The 17852-nt window shown below is 37.5% G+C and overlaps 1 protein-coding gene across 9 annotated transcripts in view; it reads right to left on the reverse strand.

Annotated features, from left to right (window-relative positions):
* Nucleotides 1–17852, reverse strand: part of ECT2 (epithelial cell transforming 2) — a 58637-nt gene that overhangs the window by 24654 nt on the left and 16131 nt on the right. For all 9 annotated transcript variants that reach the window (XM_036350741.1, XM_036350740.1, XM_036350742.1 and 6 more), the window contains 5 exons: nucleotides 13534–13670; nucleotides 5548–5667; nucleotides 4538–4606; nucleotides 2133–2243; nucleotides 1417–1513 (listed from right to left, as the gene is read on the reverse strand). In XM_036350741.1, the coding sequence (XP_036206634.1) occupies nucleotides 1417–1513; nucleotides 2133–2243; nucleotides 4538–4606; nucleotides 5548–5667; nucleotides 13534–13670 (534 nt within the window). The remainder of the gene's footprint in view (nucleotides 1–1416; nucleotides 1514–2132; nucleotides 2244–4537; nucleotides 4607–5547; nucleotides 5668–13533; nucleotides 13671–17852) is intronic.

The raw sequence follows: 17852 nt of genomic DNA on the forward strand, positions 1-17852 counted from the left end.
TTTAATTTACGGGTTCATGAGATGCCTAAGCCTTGATTGTTCCTACCCAGGTTGCTCATAATGTTCCCTATGCTATATTCACCTAATGATTCCCTAGTATCACACCCATCTTTTAAATGGATTGATAGAAGAAAATCTTAGAAATCATGTTCATTTTATTTATTTACTGACTTCCTTACTTATTTACTTATTGAAATCAAGTTCATTTGATGGATTTCTATAAGTACTAATGAAACAATAATGAAGATAAGCAAAAAAAAAAATACACTGCTTTGCACATATATTTTCTTTATAATCTATAAAATAGGACAGCTTTTAAAGACTAGGAAATAATTTTATATGCTAGTAATTCTAAACTACATTAGTTAAACGTGAAGAGAACAAAAATTAACAATTTTTTTTAGTTACTACTATAATTCATGTTAACCAAAATATTTTAAAGAAAAAAATAGATTAAATAGTCAAAAAATCAGCTTCCTTGTCAGCTACACATACCACTGTAGTTAAAGTTTGAGGATCAAAATGCTTTTTTACAGACTTATTCCTATTACTAATTTAGTTTTCATACTTAAATTTTTAAAATATAAAAAATGACATTTGGCCCAAACCGGTTTGGCTCAGTGGATAGAACGTCGGCCTGTGGACTGAAGGGTCCCAGGTTCGATTCTGGTCAAGGGCATGTACTTGGTTGCGGGCACATTCCCAGTAGGGGGTGTGCAGGAGGCAGCTGGTCGATGTTTCTAACTCTCTATCCCTCTCCCTTCCTCTCTGTAAAAAATCAATAAAATATATTTTTTAAAAAAATGACACTTGTCCTAAAAATATTCACTACTTTAGAGTAAGCTAAATGTAAAGGCATATACATATGCTTGTCTTTTACTGCAAGCAAAATTTATTCAAAAAATTAACTCTCCACTATAAAACTCTCTTCCTTATCCATAGTTTACTTTCTAAAATAAATGAATGTTTCAAGTGTTCTACACAATCTAACAAAAAATTGAGCATAAGACCAAATATGTAAAATTTTACTAAGACTCAGAAAAGAACCAAATAAAAACATAGGAATCATCTCTTGTCTTGGGATTTTTGTGGGTGAATGGTGTGTTTACATGAATGTAAACTGATTTTGCATTAGTGACACACCAAGAAATTTAAGGAGACTTTTAGTAGAAAGATAAAAAGTACAATACTGGTCAATATAATTGATATCAGAACAAATAAAGCATTCTAGACCAGACTGAATTTTTGTAGCACCAGTGACTAAGATTATCAATAAAGATATTTTGTATGTAAAAGATATAAACTTTAATGCTAAGATCTAAGAAAATTTTAAAACAGAAAGAATTTTCAAATTTTTTAGAACAAAACAATTCTATAAAAACATCCAAATGGTCTAAAAAACGATCAGACAAGTACCATTTAAAAGTAATGCAACACTAGGTAACCTCTGTACTGGTCGGATGAGAAGTTCAACAAGGCTTTGCCGTCCACATTCTGGTTTAGCTTGGTTGATCTGAAAAGAATTTATTCAACAATTTTTAAAAATGGTTTTCCCAAACATTAGACACCCTACATTTATTCGTGCCCTGATGACTAACAGGAAAGCTGGGGTAGCAATGTTCTCTGGCAGATTACTGTGGTTGAAATGACCTCCTGGCCAGCCAAGGGTTAATTAACATCTTAACCAGAAAGTGAGTTACTCTACACACTACCATATATTCCTTCTTAAACAAGTCTTAAATCTACATGACTCATAAGAAAAAAACTTTTAAAATATTATGTTGACTGGATAAACAAAATAAGGCATTGGTAAGAGGGGGGTGGAGGAGAATCATTAAAGGCAAGACAGAATTCCCCTAGAAATATTTTAGGTGTTTGAGAACTAAAACATGCATAACTTTAAAAAAAACATCATAAACAACATTCTCATTCACTTAGCTGCTTCTTAGACCCTGCTACCTAGTATATCAAATCTTCAGAAGCTAAACATCATTGCTACTATCAGAAGGTATAGCTAAAGTTAACAGGTAACATTAAGGTGTTCTTACATAAATTCATTTTTACTAAAAGCATAATTTTAATGAATTCCTTCAGAAATTATTCTCAGATTTTTATTTTAAAGACTATATTACCTTCAGAAAAGCATGAAATCTTGGTTTCTGTTTTTCACATTTAATAATTGTTTCCTTGCTCATTTCAAAGAAATTAACAAAGGGAGGGTAGGTTTTTACCAAATCTTTTGACTAGAAAAAAGAAAAAACAAACATTAATTTGTAACACCTTTCATCCTTAGACAATAAAACTTGAAGCTGAATGATCAATAGTCACATCTGACAGAGTGCAAGTGTTTAAGTTTCTTCTCATGTTAAATACAAAAATTTATAAGTGAGTTAACTGCTAAACAAAATGCATCAATTGGTACGCACAGCCTGAAAAGTAAACACCGTAAGAAACAAAAGTATATTAAAACTTGTACTGATATAAACCTAACAAGTTTAAAATCTATAAATTTAATTCATGACAAAGGAGCCAAGAACATAATGGAGAAAGGAGTCTCTACAATAAATGGTGCTGGGAAAACTTGACAGCCACATGGCAAAAGAATGAAACTAGACCACTTTCTTACACCATACACAAAAATCCATTAAAAATCTAAGACCTGCAACTACAAAATTCCTAGAAGAAAACATAGGAGGTTAAATTCCTTGACAGGGGTCTTGGCAATGTTTTTGAGGATCTGACTCCAAAGGCAAGGGAAACAAAAGCAAAAATAAACAAATAGGACTATATCAAACTAAAAGGCTTCTGCACAGTGAAGGAAACCATCATCAAAATGAAAAGGCAACTTACTGAATGGAAGATATTTGCCAATCATATATCCAATAAGTTATTAATATCCAAAACACATAAAAAGACATACAACTCAACATAAAAAAAAACCAACCTGATTTAAAAAAAGGGAGAGGGGGGCCACAGGAGGATCTGAATACACATTTTTCCCAAAGAAAACATACAAATGCCAACAGGTACATGGAAAGATGTTTAACATCACTAAATATTATGAAGGCGCAAGCCAAAGCTACAGTGAAAGATCACCTCACATCTGTTAGAATATTATCAAAAAGATAAGAAATAACAAGTGTTGGAGAGGATGTGAAGAAAAGGGAACTCTGTACACTATCTGTGGGATTAAGTGGTACAGCCGCTATAAAACCCAGTATGAAGATTTCTCAAAAAATTAAGAATAGAACTACCATATGATCCAGCAATTCCACTTCTGGGTATTTAACCAAAGAATTTGAAAACACTAATTCAAAAAGATATACACACCCCTATGTCCATTGCAGCATTATTTACAATAATGAAGATGTGGAAACAACCTGTGTCTATCAATGGATGAATAGATAAAGAAGATGTGTGTGTGTGTGTGTATTCCCAAAAAAATGTATAAACACACTTTGAATAATTATAAAGGCAGTGTTTATTAAAATACATTTCATTTTCAAAATTGAGCTATCAGCTGTTAAAGTGTGAGACACCCTTTATATATAGTGGAATATTATTCAGCCATTAAAAATGAAATCTTACCATTTGTAATAACATAGATGAAACTTGAGGGTACAATGCTAAGTGAAATAAGTCAGAAAGATAAAGACAAATAACATATGATTTCACTCATATGTTTACTCTTTTTTAAAAAAGAGAGAAACAAACAAACAAAACAAAATCATACATACAGGGAAGAGATCAGTAGTTATCAAAGTGGATGGGAGTTCGGGGTGAGTAAAAAAGGGGGAAGGGGTCAATCTCATGGTGATGGATAATAACTAGACTTTTGGTCATCACTTTGTAAGTGTATACAGATGCTAAATTATGTTGTAGAACTGAAACTTATATAATAAAAAAAGTCTGTAAGTTCAGAATATAGTAATTAGAATAGATCAATGCAGAACCTAAGAACATGCTATTACTTATTGAAGGATCCAAACCACCATTAAAAGATTAACTATTAGCCAAAAATGCAAACAAGAAAAGGAAAAATGTCTTGGCTAATTGAGGAGACTAAAAGGTATCAAAAGGGATGTGAGAATAATTTGCATATTTTGAATTCTCAAGCAACAACAACAACAAAATCTGAGCAGCTACATGGTAAGAATGGAAGTTAGAAGGCCTCAGAAAACAGAGAAGTAGTCTATTAGAAGCTTTTATGCAGAGCAGACAAAATGACAGCAAGAAGTAATATCAACTAAGGAAAAAAAAAAATGAAAACTCAGTTAAAGAAAATTACAGAAAAATCATTAATCTATGGCCATTTGTGAAAGGCAAATAACTTGACATATAATAAAATAATTATAGCACAGTACAACAGTGTTCCTAATGATGACCTTGACCTATTGATAATGTTAAGTTTTATATTTAACAAACACAATGATGTCAAAATTTTAAAAGCTTTCACATTTAAGCATGTAACTTTCATTTCCTGCCAATCCTTTATGATATTTAATCTGGAAATTTTAAAAAGAAATAAAATACTTACATATTTAAGAAAGATGTCACCAATGCTTTTGCTTTCATCCCAATTAACAATAAGGTCTTCAAGATCATCCTGAAAAAAAACACAAATTAAGACATTTAAAATTATACTGGACAATCTCTTAAATATCTTTTAACATTTTCAAGATAGTCATTTAAAAAAAAAAAGATAGTCATTTTGAAGGTACTTTACACAGTGTGTCTGTCCCCTTTATATCTAGAAATAACTGAAATATCCAAGGATTTTGATAAAATATAAAATATAAGTATTTGATAAATTGCATTTTTATTAACTTATAGATCTTTTATACTTGTATTTGTAATGTACAGTAATATCAAAAGTAAGTTAATATATTTGCTTGAAACATTTTATAATTCAGATTAATCTTTTTCCTGGAAGATGGGATAAACACTAATATGGGTAATTTTGAGAAAACTGATAAATTTAATTCAAGAACAACACAGAAAAAATAAAAAGAAATAAACCTAAACTACTTTTAAGAGCTCAGCTAATCCTCCCCAAATTTACTTTACTATGATTGATTGATACCTGGAAATCATGGATCCTTCACTTAAAATAAAAAATCATTAAAAAGAAAATAGGATTGTCTTATATGATTTTAGCATTTATCTAACTATAGAGAATTGAATGAAATAAACTCGAAGTCCCTTACAGTTTCACAGTTTCACAAACAAACTGAAGCAAAACAAAAACATAGAACAAAGGAACAATAGTAGAAAATAACACTAGCAACTACATTTCTCTATAGAAGACTTTGTGAGGCCTTAATTCCTTATTTTCAGGATTAATTCAAATTTAAAAAAAAATAACACAAGCAAACAACAAACATTAACAATGCATTACAGCAAAGAACAAATCATCCGAAGGAATAAATGAAAAGTTTTAGACACAAAATTTATTTAGCTCATCAGAAGTATCTGAAAAATCATAATATACATAATAAATATATACATAAAAAAGAATTACTATGAGCCTAACATATACAAATTTACCTTTATCTTAGTGTGCACATCAAAAATATCTGGGATACTACCAAAAATAGTCTTAATCTCTTCTGGTGCAAGGATAGGCCCACCACGTTGTCCTTCTTCTTCCAAAGGTACCTGAAATAACTAAAAGGTAAAAAAAAGATTAGGTAGCCTGTGGGGAGGGGGAAGGGAGTGAAACTAACAAATAGTGATAAAGGGGAGATGAAAAGTTGATGAAAAAGAAAAATGATTTAAAAACACTTCTCTAAATTTGAGGCCTTTTTTCTAACATTTTCTATTCTACTTTATCCCATTTATTTATATACTAAAGGCGCAGTGCACAGATTCATGCACCAGTGAGGTCCCGCGGCCTGGCCTGTGGAGATCAGTGGACCTCTGCACCGCCGCAGCCCGGCCTTACCCACCAGCTCATCGATCCCACACAGCACAAAGTAGTGCACGAAGTAGTGCACGAAGTGGCAGGCAGGCGGGGAGGAGCCTGAGCCCAGGCCCAGGCCAGGCACCATACCGCTCCCACTCATCCTGGCCACACTGCGCCTGCTACCGCTGCTCAGTAGGCTCGCTGCCACACCGCAGCGGTCTCCATGTGCCCATCCTAGGGCAATACCGGCGTACCCATGACCGCACAGCTGCCACTTGTCATCGCAGCCTTGCTCCTCATGCAGCGGCCAGCTCATGCCCAGTCAGTCTGGATGCTGGTCCCGATCCCCGTCCAGATGGCGGAGGGAAACACAGGTAAAGTGTCCGCGGGAGAGGCTCAAGCCACCACTGCAGCTGCGCTTGCCAGCCATGAGCCTGGCATCTGGCGCCTGTAGGTCAGCTGAGTGGTGCTCCTGCTGTGGGAGTGCACTGACCACCAGGGGGCAGCTCCTGCATTGAGCATCTGATCCCTGGTGGTCAGTGCGCATCATAGCAACTGGTCGACCGGTCCTTCGGTCACTTACGCTTTTATATATAGAGACTAGAGGCCTGGTGCACGAATTCGTGCACAAGTGGAATCTGGCCAGCCCCGCCCTCAATCAGGATAGGGAGGCCAATCAAGGGCAGGGCCGGCCAGGGAGAGGGGTTGCGGGCGGTTGGCCGGCTGGCCCCACCCCCTGGTCAAACTCCCGGTCGAGGGGATAATTTGCATATTAGCCTTTTATTATATAGGATCTGTGTATATGTGTATATATGCTCTTGTAATAAAATGTTATGTTAGCATCTAACAAAAGTTTACCACACAGTTCTACAAATTAAAACTGTTAGTATGATACAAGAGGAATTTCTATTTTTATTCAAGTTAGTAAGGAAGAAAGCAATAAGCAATCAGTTATTTCCAGACATACACTTACTATAAGTACTAAATGTTTTTAAATGGTAGCACAGAACCTTGGTGTAGGGGAAAGAGACAAGATTTGGAACAAAAGACCTGTTTGTATTTATGTTGTTGCTTGTATCAATCTAAAACAAATAAAAAATAAAGGAGCCCGGCCAGCGTGGCTCAGTGGTTGAGTGTCAACCTATGAACCAGGAAATCAAGGTTCGATTCTGGGTCAGGGCACATGCCTGGGGTGTGCAGGAGGCAGCTGATCAATGATTCTCTCTCATCATTGATGCTTCGCGCGCGCTCTCTCTCTCTCTCTCTCTCTCTCTCCGCACTTCCGCTCTGAACTCAATTTAAATATACACACACACACAAAACTAAAGGATAAATAGCTCCTAGAACTAATATGTGAATATAGTGAAGTCACAGGATACTAGGTCAGCATGCACATGCATTCATGCACAGAGCACACAGACACATCGATCATATTTCTATATACCAGTAATATGCAAAGGAATCCAAAATTTAAAAAGTATCATGTACAATAAAAAATTAAAGTACTTAAGTATAAATATACAGCAGATCCTTGAATAAACATCCTTTCATTATAATATTGTTAAATGCCATAGGAACTTAATTCTTATTTATATCAATTAGCCTATGGTCAAACTGGTTTTATTATACGTCGTTTCACTTAAAGTGCCAGAACCTATCAACAATGTTAAATGAAGACTTACTATAATAAAACATGTAAATTATGCTGAAAACTAAGGATGCTGATCAAAGAACACATATGGCTGCGGATTGAGAGACTCAACACAGTGTGTGTCAATTCTCTTTCAAATTGATCTATGGATTTAACCCAATACTTATCAAAATATTGTAAACTTTGAACTTTTTGTAAACAAAGAAAACCAGATTCTAAAAATGTATATGGAATAGCAAAGGAACTTCTTAGTACGAAACTGCAGTATTCAAGACTGTGTAGTGAAGGGAGAAACATACAAGATCAATAGTAGAGAATAAATTCCAGGAACAAACCCACACAAATATGAAGTAATATTTGACAAAAGTACAAAAGCAATTCAATGGAGGAAGGCTAGTTGTTCAACAAATGGTACTAGAACACTACTTGCAAAAAAATAAACCTCAGCCTAAATATAACTAAAGTATGATCTATTTTTAAAAATCTGATAAATTGGACTTCATTAAAATTAAAAACTTTTTTTCAGCAAAAAACTTACAATGAGAAGACATGCTATAGATTAACAAAAATATCTGCAAATCACATATCTGACAAAGGAATAGTATCATATATATATATACACACACACACATACATATATATATATGTGTGTGTGTATATGTGTATGTGTGTGTGTGTGTGTATATATGTGTGTGTGTGTGTGTGTGTATATATATATATACATATATATATAATTTTCAAACTCAGGAGGAAACAACCCAATTAAAAATAATAAATAACAGTATTGTTGGGTTCTTAATATATGTAGAAGTAAAATGAATTACAATAATAGCACATATGCCAGGAGATTAATGGAAGTTGTTGTTTGTTTTTTAAGAAATGTAAAAAAAGAAAGTACATTATAAATACTACGAAATGACATGAAGATTACAAATTGTTACTATTTTTAAGAACTACAATTTTACAACAGTTCATTCTCTTCTATTGAGGACTTCCAATTCTAAGTATGGTGAACCCTCCTTGCTGAAAACAACTGAAAATCTCAAGTAAGAAAAACTTCTTTCTAAATATACCAATAAACTGACAAGACAGTGAAATACCTTCAGAGGCCAAAATCTAAGTGAATGTAGAGAGTTGAACACTAAAACCAACTTTTGCCAAGGACATTTGCCTAAAGTGATGAAAGTTAAGCTTTACCTATGAAAACCTCAGTAGGCACAGAAGACTAACACAAACCTAGTTTCTAATCTACTATCAACTTCCAGTAAAGTTAAAAATGTGTGCGAGTCAGAAATTCCAAATTTTTACTCAGAGTATGTTCTTAAGGAGACATGAGTAAGAATATTCACAGTAGACTACTAGTAAGAGTAAAAACAAAAACAAAACACTGAAACTTAACTCCAATGTCCATTAAAAAGAAAAGTTAAATAAACTGACTTATTCATACAGAAAAATGAATTACAGCTACCTGCAACAACACAGACGTGTCTCAAAAACATTACTCTCAAGAGAAAAAGCAAATCACTAAAAATATATGGTTATAATTTGTTTTTTCTAAAGATATATGATAGAACTAAAGGAAATAAGCACAAAATTCGAGATGATGATTATCTCTGACGAAGGTAAAGAAACACAATAAAGGTTTCAAACATATTTGTAATCATTTGTAAATATTCCTTTATCTAATCAACATTTAATTTAAAATCCTTAACAAAAATACTCAAACAACCAAAATACATAGTTTCATTAAAAATCTCTCAATAGTCTTAAGATATGTTAAACCATTCTAAAAACTTTCTGGGTTTGCTTTAATCCCCATATAAAATTAGAGAGGCAAAGAACTATTGATTCTACCTTTCCAATACTTCTTAAATTTATCCTCATTTCATTTTCATTTTGATGACTAAGAAGTTCAGGTCATCAAAATCTTATCGAGACTACTGAAATTACCTCCGCATTGGTCTCCTTGCCTCCACAAATTGTCCTCTTTAATATCTCCTTCTGAACCAAGTTATCTTTCTAAAATGCTAGTCAGATGTTATCTTCCCATTCTACAGCTTCCAGATGACAAAGGGCTTTCCTAGTTATGGCACAGGCATCTTATCTCAACTCTCACTGTATCCAAACCCTATCCCCACCCTCATTCCCTTCATACTACCCTAATTTTTAATCCCCCTAAACCAGCGGTTCTCAACCTGTGGGTTGCGACCCCTTTGGGGATCAAACGACCCTTTCACAGGGGTCGCCTAGGACCATCGGAAAACACATATATAATTACATATTGTTTTTGTGATTAATCACTATGCTTTAATTATGTTCAATAACAATGAAATTGGGGGTCACCACAACATGAGGAACTGTACTAAAGGGCCGCGGCATTAGGAAGGTTGAGAACCACTGCCCTAGACTATTCTCAATACCTTGAATATACATCTTCAATCATCTGTATTGTTTGCAAAATTTCAAATACACAGCCCAATGATATTCTTTGCATGTCCCAATCAGACTCATACTTTAAAATCCAACTCAGTTTTTTTCCTTATCATGCTTTTTCCAATGTTCAACCTATCAAAAATTCCAATCCAACACTTTCCTAAGCTGGAAGAAGAGTAAAACAAACCTCACAAATCTCCAAATTATCTTAACTAAACCTCCCCCATGATGCATATAACCTTCCGCTTGATATTACAATTCTGTATGTATATTCTATCTGCTCCCCTTTCAGTCCAACTCCTTTAAAACGAAAACGCTCTTTAACTCTTGGTGCAATATTAACTTACAATTTTATTATTAACTAGAGGCCGGGTGCACAAAATTTGTGCACTCGGGGGGGGGGGGGTGGCCCTCAGCCCAGCCTGTGCCCTCTCGCAGTCTGGGACTCCTCAGGGGATGACCACCTGCTGGCTTAGGCCTGCTCCCTGGGGAATTGGGCCTAAGCTGGCAGTCAGACATCCTTCTGGCAGCCCGGGAGCCCTCAGGGGATGTCCACTTGCCAGCAGGGAGCAGGCCTAAGCTGCAGTCAGACATCCTTAGTGCTATTGAGGAGGTGGAAGAGGCTCCCACCACCACCACTGTACTAGCAGTTGTCAGCCTGGCTTGTGGCTGAACAGAGCACCCCCTGTGGGAGTGCACTGACCACCAGGGGGCAGCTCCTGCATTGAGCGTCTGCCCCCTGGTGGTCAGTGTGTGTCATAGTGACCAGTGATTCCCAGTCGCTCTGCTGTTAGGGTCAATTTGCATATTATCCTTTTATTATATAGGAGTGCCTGGCCAGCCTGGGTGAGTGGCTGATGGCTGTTTGCAGGCTGGCCACAGCCCCTTCAGTGTGGGGGTCCCCGCTGGGGTGCCTGGCCAGTCTGGGTGAGGGCCTGAGGGCCGTTTTCAGGCTGGTTAAGCCTCCCAGCGGGGACCCTCACCCCATGAGGGTGTGGCCAGCCTGGATGAGGGGCTAATGGCTGTTTGCAGGCTGGCCACAACCCCCAGCCACCCAAGCTCCCAGTGGAGGCTGGCTGGAAGCAGGTATCTGGGATTTATCTGTCTTCTATAATTGAAACTTTGTTGCCACGAGCGGAGGCCACAGCCAACTCAGGGCAGGTGGGAAGCTTGGCTTCCTCCATCGCCCGGGCAACCAAGCCTTCTGCTTGCTCCAGTTTCGTGGCTGCCGGCCACCATCTTGGTTGGGTTAATTTGCATATAGTCGCTCTGATTGGCTGGTGGGCGTGGCTTAGGGCATAGCAAAGGTACAGGCAATTAGCATCTTTGTCTTTTATTAGTGTAGATTTTTATAATATTCTGGAATAGTTAGGTTATTCTACATTATATTAAAATGTACTAGAGGCCCGGTGCATGAAAATTCATTCACTGGAGGGGGGTGGTCCCTCAGCCAGGCCTGCTCACAGTCTGGGAGCCCTCAGGGGTGGGAGGTGACCCGGCCATCAGGGGAAGGCAATGCCCCCATCACACCTCTGCTACTGCCACTGCCGGCAGCGCAAGCCTTGGCCAGCCCTGGTTACCTGAGCCTCAGGCGGCCCTGGGCAGCCGCCACCATAAGTTTGCCTGCGCCTTGGGCCCGTCCTGGGCAGCTGGGCAGCTGACATCCCAGGCCTGCCTGCACCTCGGGTATTGGCTGCCCAGCTGACATTTGAGGCTTGCCTGCGCCTAAGTCCAGCCCTAGGCAGCTGGGCAGCCGCCATCCAAGGTTTGCCTGCGCCTCAGGCGTCAGCTGGGCAGCTGCCATTCAAGACTTGCCTCTGCCTCGGGCTGGCCCTGGGTGGCTGGGGAGCTGAGAGTGGGTACGGCCACACTGCAGGTCTGCCACCCCCTGGGGGCTGAAATGACTGGGGGACTCTGGTAGGACTGAGGGGACTGGGCACCTCCATCTTTTGTGATGGTGTGATGGTCAATTTGCATATTCCATCTTTATTAGATAGTATGCTAGATATTTATTTAATTTGGGAGCAATGTTAAAATTTACTCTAAATTCAGTATCAAAAAAAAGAACACATCAGTCCTAAAATAAAGCTTCAAGAAAACACTATCATGAATTTAGACCCTAATCTTTTTCTTTAATATGTTTTTATTGATTTTAGAGAGATAAAAGGCAAGGGAGAGAAGCACTGATGTGAGAAAAATTGATCAGCTGCCTCCTACATGCCTCCTACTGGGAATTGAGCATGCAACCCTGGCATGTGCCCTTACCTGGAATCAAACTTGTGACCTTTTGTTGCATGGGACAAAGTTCATCAACTGAGCCACACAGGCCAGGGATAGACCATAATCTTTTAAGTAAAAGATTAGGTGAGTTTATACTAAGCATAGCAGTATGAAATTCTGTATGCAGTTTAATAATTTCAAGGGCTTTTAAAGAGGAGTTCTGGAAAATTTAATTGATATGCAAATTAGAATTCTGAAATTCCAGTGCATTTACCATGGCTTGAAAGAATTTACATCTCTAGTTAATAAATGCTACCAAAGTATATGAACAGTGTATGCCACAAGGATATTCTGCTACTCAACTACATTTTGGCTGACTATAAAATCTTAAACTAGAAAGTCATCCAGGATATTTCCCTTGAGGAAGAGAAAGGATGACTTAAAACAAGTAAAGTTTAATACAGCTGAAGCCTCATGAAACCTTGACTACTACTAAACAAATTAACTATGAAGGATAATCTCTCCATTACTACCAAGAAATTTCCATTTCTTATCACTATCATTTTTCTATTAAAAGATAAGTTTGATGGTATTAACTTCATTTTTCTAAAAAACTATATCCGTCATTCCCTAAAAGAAATTTATTCCTTCTTTCTACAGATTCCCAAAAAAGTCCTATTATTATTATGTCTTGCAGAACCTTGAATTTTGATTTATTCCTTAATACTTTCTTCAATCTCATATTACAAGGATTCATTAGAATTGTTTTTTCTTCAGAAATAACTTCATAGTACATTTTAATAGTGGTAAACATGGAGTTAACATTTATTTATGATTAACCATTGCAAAGTTTAAGAAAATTTGACATATGAAAGGATTTTTTAAGAAGTACTCACATCCATATTGTTACACTTTATTGTTATGGCTTTTTTCCACATATATATAGCACTACCTAAAGCAATGACTCTAGAGAACACACACTTTCAGAAAAAGTTATCTCCAATTTCCAAATATAAATATAAATGCAGAATCTTGACAAGGAACCTGCAAAGTTCTGAATTAAACTCGGCCCACTATGATCATCTAATCAGGATCTTTCTCTCTTTAAAGTCACCCTTTAAAGTATGGTGCTATTTCTGCATGAATAAAAATTACTATTACAGTTACGGCATTTCCCTAAGAGCAGTTTTTGTCACAGATTTTCATTTTTAATATCTATGTTCAAATTCTATGCTTATGTAATTTTCTTGTAAGAAATAACATCTCTTAGATTTTTTTATGTAGAAACATTGGAATAGAAATCATTTTGCAACCAAACTCTTACCTGAATAATTGTGGCCAATATATTTACATAATTACTTTCAGTCTGATAGAGTTCTTTTGCAACTTGCCACCTGGCTGACTGCTTTGAAGGAACCGGAGTGGAATTTTTAGAAGACTTAGTACAAGACTTTGGTGTTTCTAAAAAATAAAAAAGGAGGAATGATTTAAAATGCAGGCCAGATATAAGTAATAAACATTGCATAGATTTAACAGAAAAAGTGAAGCATACTAACTCTTATAAATACACCACCATATAGATTTTCATTACGCTAAAATTTCCTCATGAGGCCAGAAAAAAATTGTCAAAAATATCAATGACTCCAAATTGACAGACTTTTTACTAAATAGATGGCCTGTATTCTTAAAAAATGCCAAGGTCATTAAAACAAAGACTGAGGAACTGTACCAGATTAGAAGAGACTAAAGAGATGTAACATAACCTGTGATCCTGGGATGGATCCTAGATGAGAGGGGAAAAAAAAGAAAACTTTTCTCTTCTGCTAAAAAGGACATTAATGGAACAACTGATAAAATTTGAAGGTTTATGGGGTAGATCATAGCATTAAGGTTAACTTCCTAATTACAAAATACAAGAAATCTCCCTATATTTTAAGAAATATAGGAGAGAACCAAGATGGCGGCATAGGTAAACAACGGAGAATGCTGCCTCACACAACCACTTCAAAAATACAACTAAAATACGGAACGGACATCACCCAGAACCACATGAAAGCTGGCTGAGGGGAATTTCTTCAACTAGAAGGAATGAGAACAGCATACCGAGACTCAGAGGCGCAGTGCGGAAAATACAAAGGTGCGGAGGTGCGCGCGGAGCGGGCTGGCGGGTGAGGGCGCGGTTGTCGTTTTCAATCGGGAGGGAGGCTCAGACCCTAAGCTCAAGTTCCGGGCGAGTCTCTAGGGACCCAGACTCAAACGGGACTGTCTGGCATCGGTTGGAACGCGAGGACAGCTTTCTCTCCGAGGTTTGCAGCGGTTGCTGGGACTCTGAGAGGCAGAGACTCTGGGGACGGGACTGAGAGCAGCCATAACTGCTCCCTCCACCCGCCCTGTTGATCCCCTGCGACCCGCCCCGCCCAAGCCCTACACAGAGCCATTTGCCAGATAGCCTCAGGAAAAGGCTAGATTAGCACCTCCCCAGAGGACAGAAGTTTTCCCACTGCAGACACAGCTGACTCTCACAGCCAGTTGGCCTGGAGGTCAAATCCCCCTAGTATTAACTACAACAATCAAGGCTTAACTACAACAAGACTGCGCACAAAGACCACTACGGGGTGCACCAAGAAAGCATAAAAAAAATGCGGAGACAAAGAAACAGGACAAAATTGTCAATGGAAGATATAGAGTTCAGAACCACACTTTTAAGGTCTCTCAAAAACTGTCTAGAAGCCGCCGATAAACTTAATGAGATCTACAAGAAATCTAATGAGACCCTCAATGTTATGATAAAGAACCAACTAGAAATTAAGCATACACTGACTGAAATAAAGAATATTATACAGACTCCCAACAGGAGACCAGAGGAGCGCAAGAATCAAGTCAAAGATTTGAAATGCGAAGAAGCAAAAACAACCAACCAGAAAAGCAAAATGAAAAAAGAATCCGAAAATACGAAGATAGTGTAAGGAGCCTCTGGGACAGCTTCAAGCGTACCAACATCCGAATTATAGGGGTGCCAGAAGATGAGAGAGAGCAAGATATTGAAAACCTATTTGAAGAAATCATGACAGAAAACTTCCCCTACCTGGTGAAAGAAATAGACTTACAAGTCCAGGAAGCGCAGAGAACCCCAAACAAAAGGAATCCAAAGAGGACCACACCAAGACACATCATAATTAAAATGCCAAGAGCAAAAGACAAAGAGAGAATCTTAAAAGCAGCGAGAGAAAGAAACTCAGTTACCTACAAGGGAATACCCATATGACTGTCAGCTGATTTCTCAACAGAAACTTTGCAGGCCAGAAGGGAGTGGCAAGAAATATTCAAAGTGATGAATGCCAAGAACCTACAACCAAGATTACTTTATCCAGCAAAGCTATCATTCAGAATAGAAGGTCAGATAAAGAGCTTCACAGATAAGGAAAAGCTAAAGGAGTTCATCACCACCAAACCAGTATTATATGAAATGCTGAAAGGTATCCTTTAAGAAGAGGAAGAAGAAGAAAAAGGTAAAGATACAAATTATGAACAAAAATATGCATCTATCGACGAGAATCTAAGAATCAAGTGAATAAATAATCTGATGAACAGAATGAACTGTTGATTATAATAGAATCAGGGACATAGAAAGGGAATGGACTGACTATTCTTGGGGGGGAAAGGGGTGTGGGAGATGCGGGAAGAGACTGGACAAAAATCGTGCACCTATGAATGAGGACAGTGGGTGGGGAGTGAGGGCGGAGGGTGGGGTGGGGAATGAGGGCGGAGGGTGGGGTAGGAACTGGAAGGAGGAGAGTTATGGGGGGGAAAAAAGGGGAACAAATGTAATAATCTGAACAATAAAGATTTAATAAAAAAAATGAAAAAAAAAATTAAAAAAAAAGAAATATAAATTTAAGTTTTAGACATAAAGGCACAACTTATCTACAATGTACTCTCAAACATTAAAAATATGTGTGGAGACAGAGAGAAAGAGAAGATGAATGAATGATGAATGAATGTAAAAGCAAACACAGAATATTTCCATTTGGGAAATTTGAGTAGAAAGTATATAGAGATCTTTATATTTGCAGTATTTTTGCAATCTGAAATTATTTCAAAATAAAAAGCAACATATAGAAATATTTAAGTTAAAAAAGGAGGAAAAGGTTATGATTACACTCTCCATATATCTACACTAATAAAAGACAAACATGCAAATTGACTACTTTCTCTATGCCTTAAGCCACGGCCACCAGCCAATCAGAGTGGCTATATGCAAATTAACACAACCAAAATGGCAGTTAATTTGCATATACCGGCTGGGAGCAAAGACTGAAGACAACGTGGAAGCGAAGCGCTACAGAAGGGAGCAAAGTAGAAGCAGCAGAGACAGGAACGGAGACAAGGCTGCGGAGGCGGGAGGCGATACCCAGCCACAGCGCCTGGGAGCGGGAGCGAAGCCCACCTCAGCGGGTTTCGCTCCCTTGTCTGCTTCGCTCCAGCCGCAGGAAGCCCTATTCTTGCAGGAATCTTCCTGCAATGGGTCTCTAGTATATATATATAAATATATATATACAGTGGTGCCTTGACTTACGAGTTTAATTCGTTCCATGACGGAGCTCATAACTCAAATTACTCGGATGTCAAATCAAAAAGTGAACAAGTGAGACACGTGATGCTGGGCTGATGTTGTGGCGTTCACTGTGACGTTCGCTGCGCCAACTAGTGGTGGTGTATCTGAAGCTGGCTCGTAACCCAAATTTTACCTCGCAACTCAAAGCAAAAAATCGACAGAGAGAAGGCTCGTATCTCGAAAAACTCATTAGTAGGGACACTCGTAAGTCAAGGCCCCACTGTATGTATGTAATATATATATATATGATTATATGAAGAAAGCCTCCCTCAAAAAATACCCAACATCAACTGCAAATTCGTTGTTAGTTCAAAGTATCTTAATATAAAACATCTAGTCCAACCCAAAGTGCAGGGAGGATGCATTCATATATTTTATATGTATTTCAAGAAAAATTAAAATAAATTTTATAAAAGCTTAAAATACATTTTCTTACTATCAGTATGAATAGAATATTGCAACATTATATACAGAATCTCATAATTGAAAGTATAATGTTCCTCAGCTATGGACGTAGTAGAAATATTCAAAGAATAACAAAGATAGTGTGACTGAAGCTTAGAAAGTATCACTGGAAAGATGAGGTTAGAGGTAGATGAGGAAGGATTACATGAGGTTAGAGGTAGATGAGGAAGGATTACATAGGAACTTGAAAGTTATGGTAATACAAAGCCACTCAATGACTAAGCAGAGTGGCATGATCTAATTCAGCGGTCACCAACCAGTGGACCACAGACCACTGGTGATCCGGGAGGTCCAAAAGGTTGGTGACTGCTGATTTAATTTACATAATTTTAGAGACCACTGTTAAATACTAATGTAGAAAGGCAAAACTGGATATAAAGAGGCCACTGCAATTGTCTGAGAGAGATCTTTTCTACAGAAAAAGTTGACAAAGTATGGCAAAGGAATAGTGTTGAGAGTGGTAGAGAGAATCAAAGTTCTAATTTGATAATGTTATGTTTAAGATGCGGACAAGGAGGCATGAAGTAGGCAATTGGAGAGGGAAGACAACAAATTTTGGGGTC

The sequence above is a fragment of the Myotis myotis genome, unplaced genomic scaffold, assembly GCF_014108235.1.
Source record: "Myotis myotis isolate mMyoMyo1 unplaced genomic scaffold, mMyoMyo1.p scaffold_m19_p_2, whole genome shotgun sequence".
NCBI classification, from domain to species: Eukaryota; Metazoa; Chordata; class Mammalia; order Chiroptera; family Vespertilionidae; genus Myotis; species Myotis myotis.